At 38.8% G+C, this 13,235-nt stretch overlaps 1 protein-coding gene across 4 annotated transcripts in view; it reads right to left on the reverse strand.

Annotated features, from left to right (window-relative positions):
• Positions 1-13,235, reverse strand: part of NCOA6 (nuclear receptor coactivator 6) — a 91,599-nt gene that overhangs the window by 54,343 nt on the left and 24,021 nt on the right. For all 4 annotated transcript variants that reach the window (XM_052650825.1, XM_052650828.1, XM_052650826.1 and 1 more), the window contains 2 exons: positions 4,765-4,870; positions 479-760 (listed from right to left, as the gene is read on the reverse strand). In XM_052650825.1, the coding sequence (XP_052506785.1) occupies positions 479-713 (235 nt within the window). In that variant the 5' untranslated portion in view covers positions 714-760; positions 4,765-4,870. The remainder of the gene's footprint in view (positions 1-478; positions 761-4,764; positions 4,871-13,235) is intronic.

Consider the following 13,235-nt stretch of genomic DNA (forward strand, 5'->3'; position numbering starts at 1 on the left):
CATTTTTGCTGTTGTTGTTTAGTCACTCAGTCATGTCCAACTCTTTTGTGACCCCATGGACTGTAGCTTGCCAGGCTCCTCTGTCCACGGGATTTCCCAGGCAAGAATACTGAAATGGATTGCCATTTCCTCCTCCAGGGGATGGATCTTGCCGACCCAGGGATTGAACCTGTGTCTCTGGCACCTCCTGCATTGCAGCTGGATTCTTTACTACTGAGCCACCTGGGAAACCCACTCCTATCCATTACAACAGATAATTTAAGCATTACAATGCTAAGCAATGCTTTATATTCAGTCACTCCATGTACTTAAGAAAATACAACAGCATTTCTATTAAAAAAAATCCTAAAATTCCAACTTTGCAATTAAAATCAGCCTTTCAACCTAATACAGCACAGTTGTACTTTGTAAAACTCAAGATAACCACAGAAGGGCAAATCAAAAACAGTAACAAAGAAAAAATAATTAAGCAAATTACCCATGTGTAACAAATTGGGCACATGCTCCAATATTGTGTCCAATTTCCATTTGAAGTCTTTATCATCTATATTTCCTTTGAAGGCCACAAAGATTGTGGAATCCTCCAAAATATTATCACTTTTTGAGTCATCATCTTCTAGTCCAGAGTCAAAATCCATCTCTGAGTCTTCTACTGTTGATGAACACAAGGAAGTATAGATGTCTTCTAAGTTTGGAAGGTCATCCAAAACCATGGTGAATATTATTCCAGAAGCATATGTCAAGTGGACAATAAAAAAACCTTTCAAAACAGAAGATATAAAAAAGTATTACAACACATACTTACACAATCAACAATATATAGTTCTATGAAAACTAATTTATTTGATAAGTAATAACAAAATACTATAAAGTACATTAAAAATTACAGCGAGGATAAACTATTTTAATTAAGATATTCTATAAGTTCTTAAAGATACTAGAAATAAAAATTTACCAGTTTTAACTAAAATTCCTTTTACTTTGTCAGCCTAGAATATAGGCAGAAAGGAACAAGAGATCACAAGAAACTAAAATAGGTATCTTCTAAGAGTTAATTCATATAAGCCTTTGGTTGACCCCCACAGAGCAAGATCCAGGCTGACCACAGACTCTGCTTACTCCTGTCCTAACAAATGCTTCAGAGCAACCAAGGTTTCTAAAGTCCTCCTCTTCAACCTGCAAAGGACAACCTGACCTAACTAAGAGCATCTGCAGGACTACCTAAAATTCCAAAGTCTTTCACAAGGATCATTTAAAATAACTTTTAGAGTTATTGATAGTGGCATAGCTAAAAATAATGATTCAGAAACAGAAAAAAAGAAAAAGTTTTGAAAGAAAAAAAAGAAAAAGAAATACTTTTGCAAAAGTAAAACAACTGGTTACCACATGTTTACAGAGGCAAAGAACTATGTCTAGGACAGAACCAAATTCCTTTTTAACTTTCAGGTTTAGAGAACTCAAATTTTCTGCTATTTTCAGTTATGTTGCCTACCAAAGAATACAAATATTAAAGACCACACCATGTGGCCATTTCTTCCATTATCTCTGGGACTGATGATCACATTGTTAATCCAAAAGTGAATGAATAAATATCAACTTTTATTAATGTGTGTTAAGCAAGAATGGCAAGGAAATAAGAACCTCACACAAATCTTCTAATTAAAATAAATTCCTTACATAAAGCATAATTACAACTATGGGTTTGTTTTTTTTTTTAAAGATGATTAAGGAAAAAAGACTGAAAATAAATCAACTAAAATACAAATAGTGATTGTACTAGGTTGGCAAGATTGCTGATAAATTTTCCTATTTTCCAAATATGCTATAAGTCATTAGGAAAAAGGAAAGCTACATATGTTGTACTATGATTATACTTCCTGCACAAATAGGAAAAAAGAATAACAAAAAAATTAACGATTCTGTTTTAAAAAGAGCAAAGGCTTTTCAAAAACTAACCTAAGCAACCTTAAGGGGGAAATTTTCTTTGTTGTAAATACAAAAAAAAAATTTACATTTGAGCAGAGTAATGGCAACCCACTTTAGTACTCTCGCCTGGAAAATCCCATGGATGGAGGAGTCTGGTAGGCTGCTGTCCATGGGGTCGTTAAGAGTCAGACATGACTGAGTGACTTCACCTTATAGTCTGGCAATTATAACCTTTACTAGCACCATCAGTGTACAAAGGAATAGTATAATTTGGATGGTTAAGAAAAAATAGCATTCAGAAAATCCTTTATAAATACCATTGCCCTTAGTCAATCACTCTCTACATTTTACTGATATCAAGGAATTTTAAAGGTAAATAAATGAAACTAAAAAATATTCTAAGGGTTTAAAAGCTGCTGCCTGGGAATTCCCTGGTGGTCCACTGGTTAGGGCTCCAGGCTTCTACTGCACGGGGCACAGTTTTGATCCTTAGTTTTGGTCAGGGAACTAAGATCCCCGGGAAAACTCCCCTGCAAAAATCAAAGAAACGAAACCAAACAAATAAATTCTTGCTTGGTCATGCCATGTAGGCTGTGCATCCAGATTTGGAAAACTCTCTACTGGCAGACAAGAAGTCAGCTACTAACTTTGTTAGGTGTGATAATAATGGTGCTGTGGTTATACAGGACAAGAGATGTCTTAAGAGATAGTAAGCATTTATCTTTTTGGGCATGCCACGTGGCACACAGGATCCTAGTTCCTGACCAAGGATCGAACCCTGCAATGGAAGTCCAGAGTCTTAACCACTGACCCCTGGGGAAGTCCAACAAGATGCATACTGAAGCATTTAGAGGTAAAATGTCACAAAGTCTATAACTTACTTTTAAAATAATTCAGGAAAAAAAAACAGATTAACCAAATGTTGTTGTTTAGTTGCTAAGTCATATCCGAGTTTGTGACCCCATGGACTATAGCCCACCAGACTCCTCTGTTCATGGGATTTCCCAGGCAAGAATATGGATGTGGGTTGCTATTTCCTTCTCCAGGGCATCTTCCTGACCCAGGGATCAAACTCGACTTTGAAGGTGGATTCTTTTACCACTGACCCACCTAACAAAATGTTAATAATGGTTAATTATAGATGATGGGTGTTCACTGTATTTTTATCTGTACTATAATTTATATACATTTGAAATTGATCATAATAAAGAGTTAAAAAAATTTTTTTAAAAAGGGAAAAGCAAGCATACCAGAAACATAGTACTGTTTCACAGTAAAACTCCACCAGATATAGGAAATGTGAAACAGCTTCTAAATATCTTCCAAATCACAGGTTTTAAATATATATATATTTGAATATATATTTATAAAAATATAAATTTATGTATCACATATATTACATATTTAGCTACTTATAAGAGTCTTTTCAGATATAAATATATGTATTTATACATATTCAGATTTATATGTGAATAATCGTTTAAAGATTGTCACAGACTATTCAGATTATCTGCCATTTGAGTAAAAAGATAAGACACTATTATACACCTCAGAAATCATAAATTCATATACCTACAGGCTTCAGGTATGTAAAATAAGGGAAGAATGTTGAATATCAAATGTATTTGCATATACTGTATGAATGGTTTGAGCAATGGGAAACTCAAATACCCATCTATGCTAGGCACTCGCTACTTTGCTCCACTTTATTACTTTCTTTCTGGAGGGTTGGAAGGAGTTGCGTAGGCACAGGACTAACATTCTGAATTTTAAGAAAAGACTGGTGGCTCTGACGGTAAAGAATCCGCCTCCAATGTGGGAGACCTGGGTATGATCCCTGGGTTGGGAAAATCCCCTGGAGGAGGGCATGGCAATCCACTCCAGTATTCTTGCCTGAAGAATCCCCATAAACAGAGGAGCGTGACAGGCTACAGTCCATGGGGTCGCAGAGTGGGACACAACTGAGCAACTAAGCACAAAATCCATATGTTGAGTAAAATCTCCAAATTTAAGAACAGGTTTATATTTCTGGAAAATACCCTATGGGCCAAATGAAACACACTGTAGCTGCATATGGCCCACCAGCCATCAGTTTTCAATTTCTAATTAAGTCTAGTCAGTTTCTAATTAAGTCTAACTTTGACTTTTCACTTTCATGCATTGGAGAAGGAAATGGCAACCCACTCCAGTGTTCTTGCCTGGAGAATCCCAGGGACAGGGGAGCCTTGTGGGCTGCCGTTTATGGGGTTGCACAGAGTCAGACACGACTGAAGCGACTTAGCAGCAGCACCAACAGTCTAAGTCTAACCTGGATTAAGTTAAATCCAAGTATAACTTACAAAACTGGTAGAATACTAGAGTGTTAAATCGCTCAGTCGTGTTCTATTCTTTGCAACCCCATGGACTGTAGTCCACCAGGCGCCTCTGTTCATGGGATTTTTCCAGGCAAGAATACTGGAGTGGGTAGCCATTCCCTTCTCCAGAGGATCTTTCCTACCCAAGGATCAAACCTGGGTCTCCTGAACTACAAGCAGATTGTTTACCGTCTGAGCCACTGGGGAAGCCTGGTAGAACAAGGGCCTCAGTGAGTTATGCTGGGTTTGGTGGAATGCTGGAAGAGACCAGGTATTTAAAATCCATTTAAGTGTTATGATGCGCCTCTTGGGAGGTCTGTGGATTCACAGAGAGAATAAAAAAAGAGCAAGATCAAGGTCTTAACCTCAGAGAAACAGAAGCATTTAAACTCAAGAGAATTTCGCTATATAACTTTGGTAGTGTCATTCCACTGGTAGGAATTAAGTTTGAGCCATATTTACTCTCATGTAAGTTTTCACTCACCAAAATGTTTTTCTTAATTTTTACCATTTGTCCAGGTCATCTTCTAAGTCCAAACAAGCTGGCATTTTTACGGCCTGTATTTTAAGGTAGCAGTCAAATAAATATCCTAAAAACAACAACAAAAAAAGGTAAAGTATTATACAGAAATTACAGAGGTGACCATCCTTCCATCAGAACACAAACATGACAATTTATCAAGTCAACTCAGACACATTCAGATAACAATAAAATAGGGTTTTCATGAAATATGCAAAGAATAGCTCCCCCCACCTGGAGATCTTAGAGCACTCATTGGGCTTCCCTGGTGGATCAGATGGTAAAGTATCTGCCTGCAATGCAGGAGACCCAGGTTTGATCCCTGGGTGAGATGGGAATGGCTACCCACTCCAGTATTCTTGCCTGGAGAATTCCAAGGACAAAGGAGCCCGGCGGGCTATTAGTCCATGGAGTTACAAATGTAAAGAATAACTCCATCAACAAGCAATTTAAAGCATATAGAAGCAAAACTCAGGGATGTATACCAGAATTATGAAACTGGGACCCTAAGCCTTAGAAACCTCCCTATACATTCATTTTTTAAATTGGTCAAATTAGAACACTCTTTGACATAAATTGCAGCAATATCTTTTCGGATTCGTCTTCTAGAACGATGGAAATAAAAATAAATGGAAGAACCAAATTAAACTTAAAAGCTTTTGCACAGCAAAGGAAACCATAAACAAAAGACAACATACAGAATAGAGCAAATATTTGCAAATGAAGTGACCGGCAGGGGATTAATTTCCAAACTATAAAACTGACTCACAAACTCAGTTTAAAAAAAACAACCTAATCAAAAAAATGCATAGAAGAACTAGACATTTCCCTAAAGAAGACATACAGATGGCCAACAAGCACATGAAAAAATGTTCAACATCACTAATTAATTATTAAAGAAACACAAATCAAAACTTCAATGAGGTATCACCTCACTCTGGTCAGAATGGCTATCATCAAGAGTCTATAAATAATAAATGCTAGAGAGGGTGTGGACAAAAATAAATCCTTCTACACTGTTGGCTGGAGTATAAATTGGTACAACCACTATGGGGGAACAGTATGGAGGTTCCTTTAAACTAGTTATCTACATTCCCACTTCTGGGCATATACTGAACAAAACTATAATTTAAAAAGATACATGCACCCTAATACTCACTGTAGCACTATTTACAACAGCCAAGACATGGAAGCAACCTAAATATCAATCGACAGGATAAAGAATATGTGGGGTGTGTGTGTATACAGATATACACACACACAAATGGAATATACTACTCAAGTATAAAAAAGAATGAAATAATGCCATTTGCAATTATACTGATGGACTTAGAGATTATCTGAAGTCAGACAAAGACAAATATCACAGGACATGCAGAATCCTGAAAAAAAACAAAGAGGATTCAAATCAATTTATTTACAAAATAGAAAAAGACTCACAGACACAGAAAAAAAAACTTATGGTTACTAAAGAGAAAGGGGGGGAGTGATAAATCAGGAGGTTGGCATTACCATATATACACTACTATATATAAAACAGAGAACCAACAAAAACCTACTGTATAGCCCAGGGAACTACACTCAATATCGCCTAATAACCTGTAAGGAAAAAGAATATATACATATACGTGAAGTGAAAGTAGCTCAGCTGTGTCTGACTCTTTGAGACTCTACAGACTGTCACCTGACAGGCTCCTCTGTCCATGGAATTCGCCAGGCAAGAATACTGGACTGTGTAGCTGTTCCCTTCTCCAGGGGATTTTCCCAACAGGGACCAAACCCAGGTCTCCCACATTGCAGGCAGATTCTTACCATCTGAGCCACCAGGGAAGCCCAAGAATACTGGAATGGGTAGCCTATCCCTTCTCCAGGGGATCTTTCCGACCCAGGAATCAATCAGGGTCTCTTGAATAGCAGGAGGATTTTTTACCATCTGAGCTACCAGGGAAGCCCATATATACTACTTTGTATATATACTAAATACAAGACCTACACTTTTTTCCTATTTTATCTATACTAGCTATACATTTTATTTTTCATTAAATTTTCAGTTCAAGTTTTAAAGCATTCTTTATTGTACATATAGAAACTTATATATGGAAACCGCATAATTTTGGTATGCATCAGAAAAAATTTCCCTCTTAAGAAAATATGTCTACAATGTCTTTAACTGGGCTGCTAACGTTTTACATTATTGCCAAATACAGATTTTATCATCTCAAATTTTATTTTATTTATTTTTAAAAATTTTGGATGTGCTAGGTCTTCATTACTGCATGCAGGTGGAGAGCAGGGGCCACTCTCTAGTTGCAGTGGCTGGGCTTCTCGGTGCAGTGGCCTCTCTTGTTGTGGAGCAGAGGCTCTAGGCACATGGGCTTCAGTAGCTGCAGCACACAGGCTCAGCAGCTGTGGCTCGCGGGCATAGTTGCTCTGCAGCATGTGGAATTTTCCTGGAACAGAGATTGAACCTGTGTCCCCCGCAGTGGCAGATTCTTATCCACTGTACCAACAGGGAAGTCCTACAATCTCCAAATTTTAGATAGGGCTTCACTGGTGGTCCAGGGGTTATGAACCCGCCTGCTAATGCAGGGGACATGGGTTTGATCCCTGATGCAGGAGGATCCCACATGCTGAGGAGCAACTAAGCTCACGCACCACAACTACTCAGCCTACATGCTGCAACTACTGAAGCCCATGTGCCTACAGCCTGTGCTCCACAGCAAGAGAAGCCACTGCAATGAGAAGCCCGCATACCACAACTAGAGAGCAGCCCCTGCTTGACACAACTAGAGAAAGCCCGCATGCAGCAATGAAGATCCAGTGTAGCCAAAAATAGATAAACCTTAAAAAATTTTAGATGGATGTATGAACTGCTGCTGCTGCTGCTAAGTCACTTCAGTCGTGTCCAACTCTTATCGACCCCACGGACTGCAGCCCACCAGGCTCCTCCGTCCATGGATTTTCCAGGCAAGAGTACTGGAGTGGGTTGCCATTGCCTCCTCTGGATATATGAACTAGGTATTAATAAATAATTATTAGAGAGATAACTATCGCTTAACTATTTCTATCAAGAAAAAGCCAATTTTTAAGTTACCAATCAATAAAAATTAACCTTTAAGAAAGGCCATAAAGAAAATCTTAATGAATCCAAAAGTAACAATAGGAGAGTCAAATTACTCTGGTGAAAATGCACCAAAATTATAAATTTAAAATAAAACCATGGCTTTTTCACCTTAAAGCAACAACAAATCTTTGGATCTGGGTTAAAAAAGAAATCAAAACAGCAAAACTTTTAGAAATAAGGAGAATACTACATATTGGAACCTAAAGAATATAGCCAAACCAGTTGAGAAGAAAATTCACACAGCCAAGAACACCTATATCAGGAGAAAATAAAGTGAATTAAACATTTGGCTAAAAAAGTTAGACATGGTATAGTCAAAACCCACATCCCCAGGTAAGGAACCCACAAAGGAGAGGATAATCACAGTTGCAGGGGCTTTCTCCAAGGAGTGAGGGGTTACAGACACACACAAGGATCCCCAGCGCAGAGATTCTGCACTGGGAATACGAGTCCCCAGAACACGTAGCTTCGAAGGTCAGCAGGGCTTGTGTACAGGACAGCTAGAAGGCTGTAAGAAAGAGACTCTGCTCTTAAAGGGTGCATGTCAAATCTCACACGCTCTCCCAGTACAGAGGCAGTAACTTGACAAGAGCCTGGGTCAGAAACACTTGCTAATCTTGCAGAGCCTCCTGGAGAGGAAGGTATCAACTGGGACACTACCTGGGGACACAGATATTGGCAGCAGCCAAATGGGGGAGCTTGTTCTACCATGAGGATACTGGTGCTGGCAAGAGACATTTTGGAGTACTCCCTCTAGCCTTCTAGCCTATTAGTCTTGGGGGCTTTACCCACCCACTAGCAGGCCAGGACCAGCCTCAGCCTCTGAGGGATCTTGCCCCTCCCACCCACGGGCCAACACCAGATCTGAGACCCCTGGGATCCTACAGACAGTTGTGCCAGGTCCTAGGCCCACCACCAATGGGTTGGCAGCCATCCATGAGGCAGGACCTGGCAGCCAACTAGGCTGGGAGCCAGCCTTGCCTACCAGCATGTCTACAGTACACGGCCCCCCAACAAAATGACCCACACAGTCCACGGAGGGCACCTCGAGAGTATATAGCTCCAAGTGACCAAGAGTAGCATGCAGCTGGGCCCCATAGGACGTCTCCTGTATAAGGCTACTTCTCCAAAATTGGGAAATGTACAATAACTGACCTACCTATTACATATTGGGTTGGTCAAAAAGTTTGTTCAGATTTTTCCATAACAGTGGAAAAACCTGAACGAAACTTTTGGTCAAACCAATAGAAATAAACAGAGATTCAGGCAAAACAAGGAGATAGAGGAGTATGTTTCAAACAGAGGAACAAAACAAAACCAAAGAAGAAGAACGAAAGTTAGTGGAGGTAAACAATCTACCTGACAAAGAGTAAAGGGTAATGATCATAAGATGCTCAACAAACTTGGAAGAATGAATGAACAAAGTGAGAAATTAAGAGTTAGAAAATACAAACAAGAACCAAACAGAGCTGAAGGACACAATAACTGAAATTAAAAATACCCTAGATGTAATCAACAGTGGATTAGACAATACAGAGGAACAGATCAGCAAACAGGAAGTCAGAGTAATGGAAATCACACAAGCTGAACAGAAAAATGAACTTATGAAAATGAGGATAGCTTAAGAAATCTCTTGGAAAACTGCAAGCATACTAACATTAGCAGTTTAGAGGCCCAAACAGAAGAAGACAGAAAAGGGTAGAGAATTTATTTGAAAAATTAAGAGTTGAAAATTTTCCTAACCTGGGAAAGGACACAGATATCCACATCTAGGACTTAGTACAGAGTCCCAAACAAGATGAACCCAAAGAGGTCCACACCAAGATACACTATAATTAAAATGGCAAAAGTTAAAGACAAAGAGAGAATCTTAAAACCAGCAAGAGTTGGGAGTCCCCGGTTGTCTAGTGGTTAGGATTCAGCTCTTTCACTGCCATTGTTGGGGTTCAATCCCTGGTTGTGGACCTGAGATCCCAGAAGCCACACAGAATGGCCAAAAGAAGAAAAAACAAAGCAGCAGAGAAAATGCAAACAGTTACACCCAAAGGAATTCCCACAGGACCATGAGCTGTTTTCGGCAGAAACTTTACAGACCAAAAGTGGCACGATATAATCAAAGAGATGAAAGGAAGAAACCTACAACCAAGAACAGCTTACCCAGGAAGGCTATCATTCAGATTTGAAGGAGAGATGAAGAGTTGTGCAGATAAGCAAAAGCTAGAAGTTCAGTGTCACTAAACTGGCTTTACAAGAAATGTTAAAAGGACTTCTCTAAAAAGAAAAGACCGCAACTAGAAATATCAGAATTATGGGGAATTCCCTGGCAATCCAGTGGTTAGGATTCTGTGCTTCCACTGGAGGGGGAACAGATCTGACCTCTGGTTGGCGAACTAAGATCCTGAAAGCTGTGTGGCATGGTAAAAAAAAAAAAAACAAAACTTATTTGTAAAGGAAAGCATACAGTAAAGGCAGATCGACCACATATAAAACTAGTAGGAAGGTTAAAAGGTAAAAGCAGTACATCATTTCTATCCACAGTAAGTAGTTAAGGGATACACAAAACAAGAAGAGGTAAAATATAATGTCAAAACATTAAACGTGGTTGGGGAGGGAGTAAAAACACAGAGTTGTTAGAATGTGTTTGAACTTAATTTACACACCCACAGAGCTATATATGAATCTCATGGTAATCACAAAGCAAAAATCTTTAATACACACATGCAAAACAGAAAGGAATCCAAACATAACACTAAAGATAGTCATCAAATCACAAGGGAAGAGAGAGAAAAAAATAAGGAATACAAAAAAATCACAAAACAATCAGAATAAAATTAACAAATGGCGGAACCTGGTAGGCTACAGTCCATGGGGTCGCAAAGAGTCGGATTCGACTTAGCAACTTCACACGAAGGAAATGGCAACCCACTCCAGTATTCTTGCCTGGAGAATCCCATAGACAGAGGAGCCTGGCAGGCTACAGTCCATGGGGTCGCAAGAGTCAGACACGACTTAGTGCACTGTCTCATATACCATCAATTACTTCAAACCTGAATGGCTAAATGCTCCAATCAAAAGACACAGAGTAGCTAAATAGATACAAAAACAAGACCCAGCCTTCAAAAGACTCATATCAGATCTAAAACAAAACACAAGACCGAACATGAGGGTATGAAATAAGGTATTACATGAAAATAAAAAGAAAGCTGGGGTAGCAATACTTGTATCAAACAAAATAAACTTTAAAACAAAGACTAACCAAGAGTATTTTAAACCTTGACTATTTGATATCAGTGTTATCACATTTCCCTGAGAAACTGCAACTTATTTGGTACAGATATTTAAAACTCTTCCTTCTTCCACTAGTGGCTATTCTCCACTCTTCTCTCATCTTCCTTCTTTCAAAAAGTTAACAGTAAGCTGGAGCTAAAATGGAGGCTACCGAACAATGCCTGGTTCATCTCTATCATCACCTCCATCCTAATTTTTCATTGATATACTTAAGGACACACTGAGACTCAAAGTTATTAACAGCACTGGCAACTAGGGCTGCTGCTCAAACAACTGCTGGACTCAAAAATGACTTTTCTGCCGAAGAGCAGGCACAAATGGGAGTCAGGAGGATAGCAACAGATTTCTAACTTCCTCCAACTACCTGTTCCTAAACAGCTTTCTCCAGAGGCAGCAATGGCAATGTTGTTACATTACCCTTCTGTAAGAGATTCACTTAAAATGGTCAGTGCTAATAGTACCATATAGCCACAACCTTCCTCCTGTACTTCAGACTTTGTAACATACAAAATAGTATACACACCCTGAGATTTGAAGGCAAATGCAGGAAGGGCTGAGACAGCAAAAGCCCTGGGAGCATTACATACTGGAAATCATTTTTTTGTAGCCTAGACTTCAAATTATCAGCAATAACAAAAAATCGCCTTTTTCAAAGTAAAATTACCAGGCCAAAGGAAGGAATTTCCTCTCCTCAATCCAGCAGGAAACACATAAATGACTGCTGGACACTCGAAAGTATTCAGAAACTATGTGAATCAATTAGTCCTTTAGTTTAACACCTTAAAAGAGAATTCCTACAGCTACCAAATAGCCAACGAGGCAACAAGTCTACCCCATCTGTCACACACTAGACCTATAGACCCCTCTCCTTACTCAAGGAAGAAAAACTGAGGGGAGCGACAGAAAACCTTTCTGCAACATGAAAGAAGAGAAACTCTGCCTCTGCAATCCAGAAAATGAAAATATAAGGCAGCAATCGGTTAAATTTTAGAAAGCAATTACATTGCTCTCAACAAACTTGATGAAGCACATTGAAATAAGAGCTCAAAGTCCACAGGCAGAAATGAAAGAAGCTAGTTGAGATGCAGGAATAAACACAAGGGGAAGAGAAAGGTAAAAATTACAAATATACCAAAGCAGAATTCAAATCTTTACTAGAAAAGTGAAGAGCCGAATACTTTATTAGAAACACAGGGACAACAAATTCAAAAATTTGTTTCAGAATGGAGTAGGGAAGGACAAATAATGCAAAGTATGAGAGAGGGCTGATGAGAAGAGAAAAATAAACTTCAACTAATTTGCTATCCTGGAAACAAACGCACAGAAATAATAATCAAAGATTTTTTTAAAGGAAATGTAAACTTTCCTGGATCAAAGAATGTTCTGCATCTCCAGCTCAAAAGAGCTCACAAAAGATCAGCAAAATTACTAAAAAGAGAGTGACTGGATTTGTTCTAGTGAAACTTTCAGATTTTAAGGATAAAGAAAATGGCCCACAATCAACCAATAAGGAAAAGAGAAGTCATATACAGAAGACCAAAACTTGCTCTGGCCACAGATTTTTGCTTTGCAAGACCAGAAGATAACGGCAATATATTAAAGAATTAAGAATAGAAAAAACAAGGTGACCTAATAATTCTGCTCCCTTCCCCACCAAGTTGTCATTCACTGTGAAATCAACAGGATACTTTCAGATGTACACCAATCATGTACTTTTTAATAAAAAGTACATTGTCTGAATATAATTAACCAAAAACAAAGACCTTGAGAATAGGAAGGAAAAATGCAATCAGTTAAACATAAGACTGTGCTGTGCTTAGTCGCTCAGTCGTGTCTGACTCTTTGCAACCCCACGGACCGCAGCCCACCAGGCTCCTCTGTCCATTGGGATTCTCCAGATAAGAATACTGGAGTGGGTTGCCATGCCCTCCTCAAACATAAACATAAACATAAGACTAAGTCTAAATAGTTATTATAAATATCAGTTCAGTTCAGTCACTCAGTTGTGTCCGACTCTTTTTGA

Source organism: Budorcas taxicolor, chromosome 13, assembly GCF_023091745.1.
Source record: "Budorcas taxicolor isolate Tak-1 chromosome 13, Takin1.1, whole genome shotgun sequence".
NCBI classification, from domain to species: Eukaryota; Metazoa; Chordata; class Mammalia; order Artiodactyla; family Bovidae; genus Budorcas; species Budorcas taxicolor.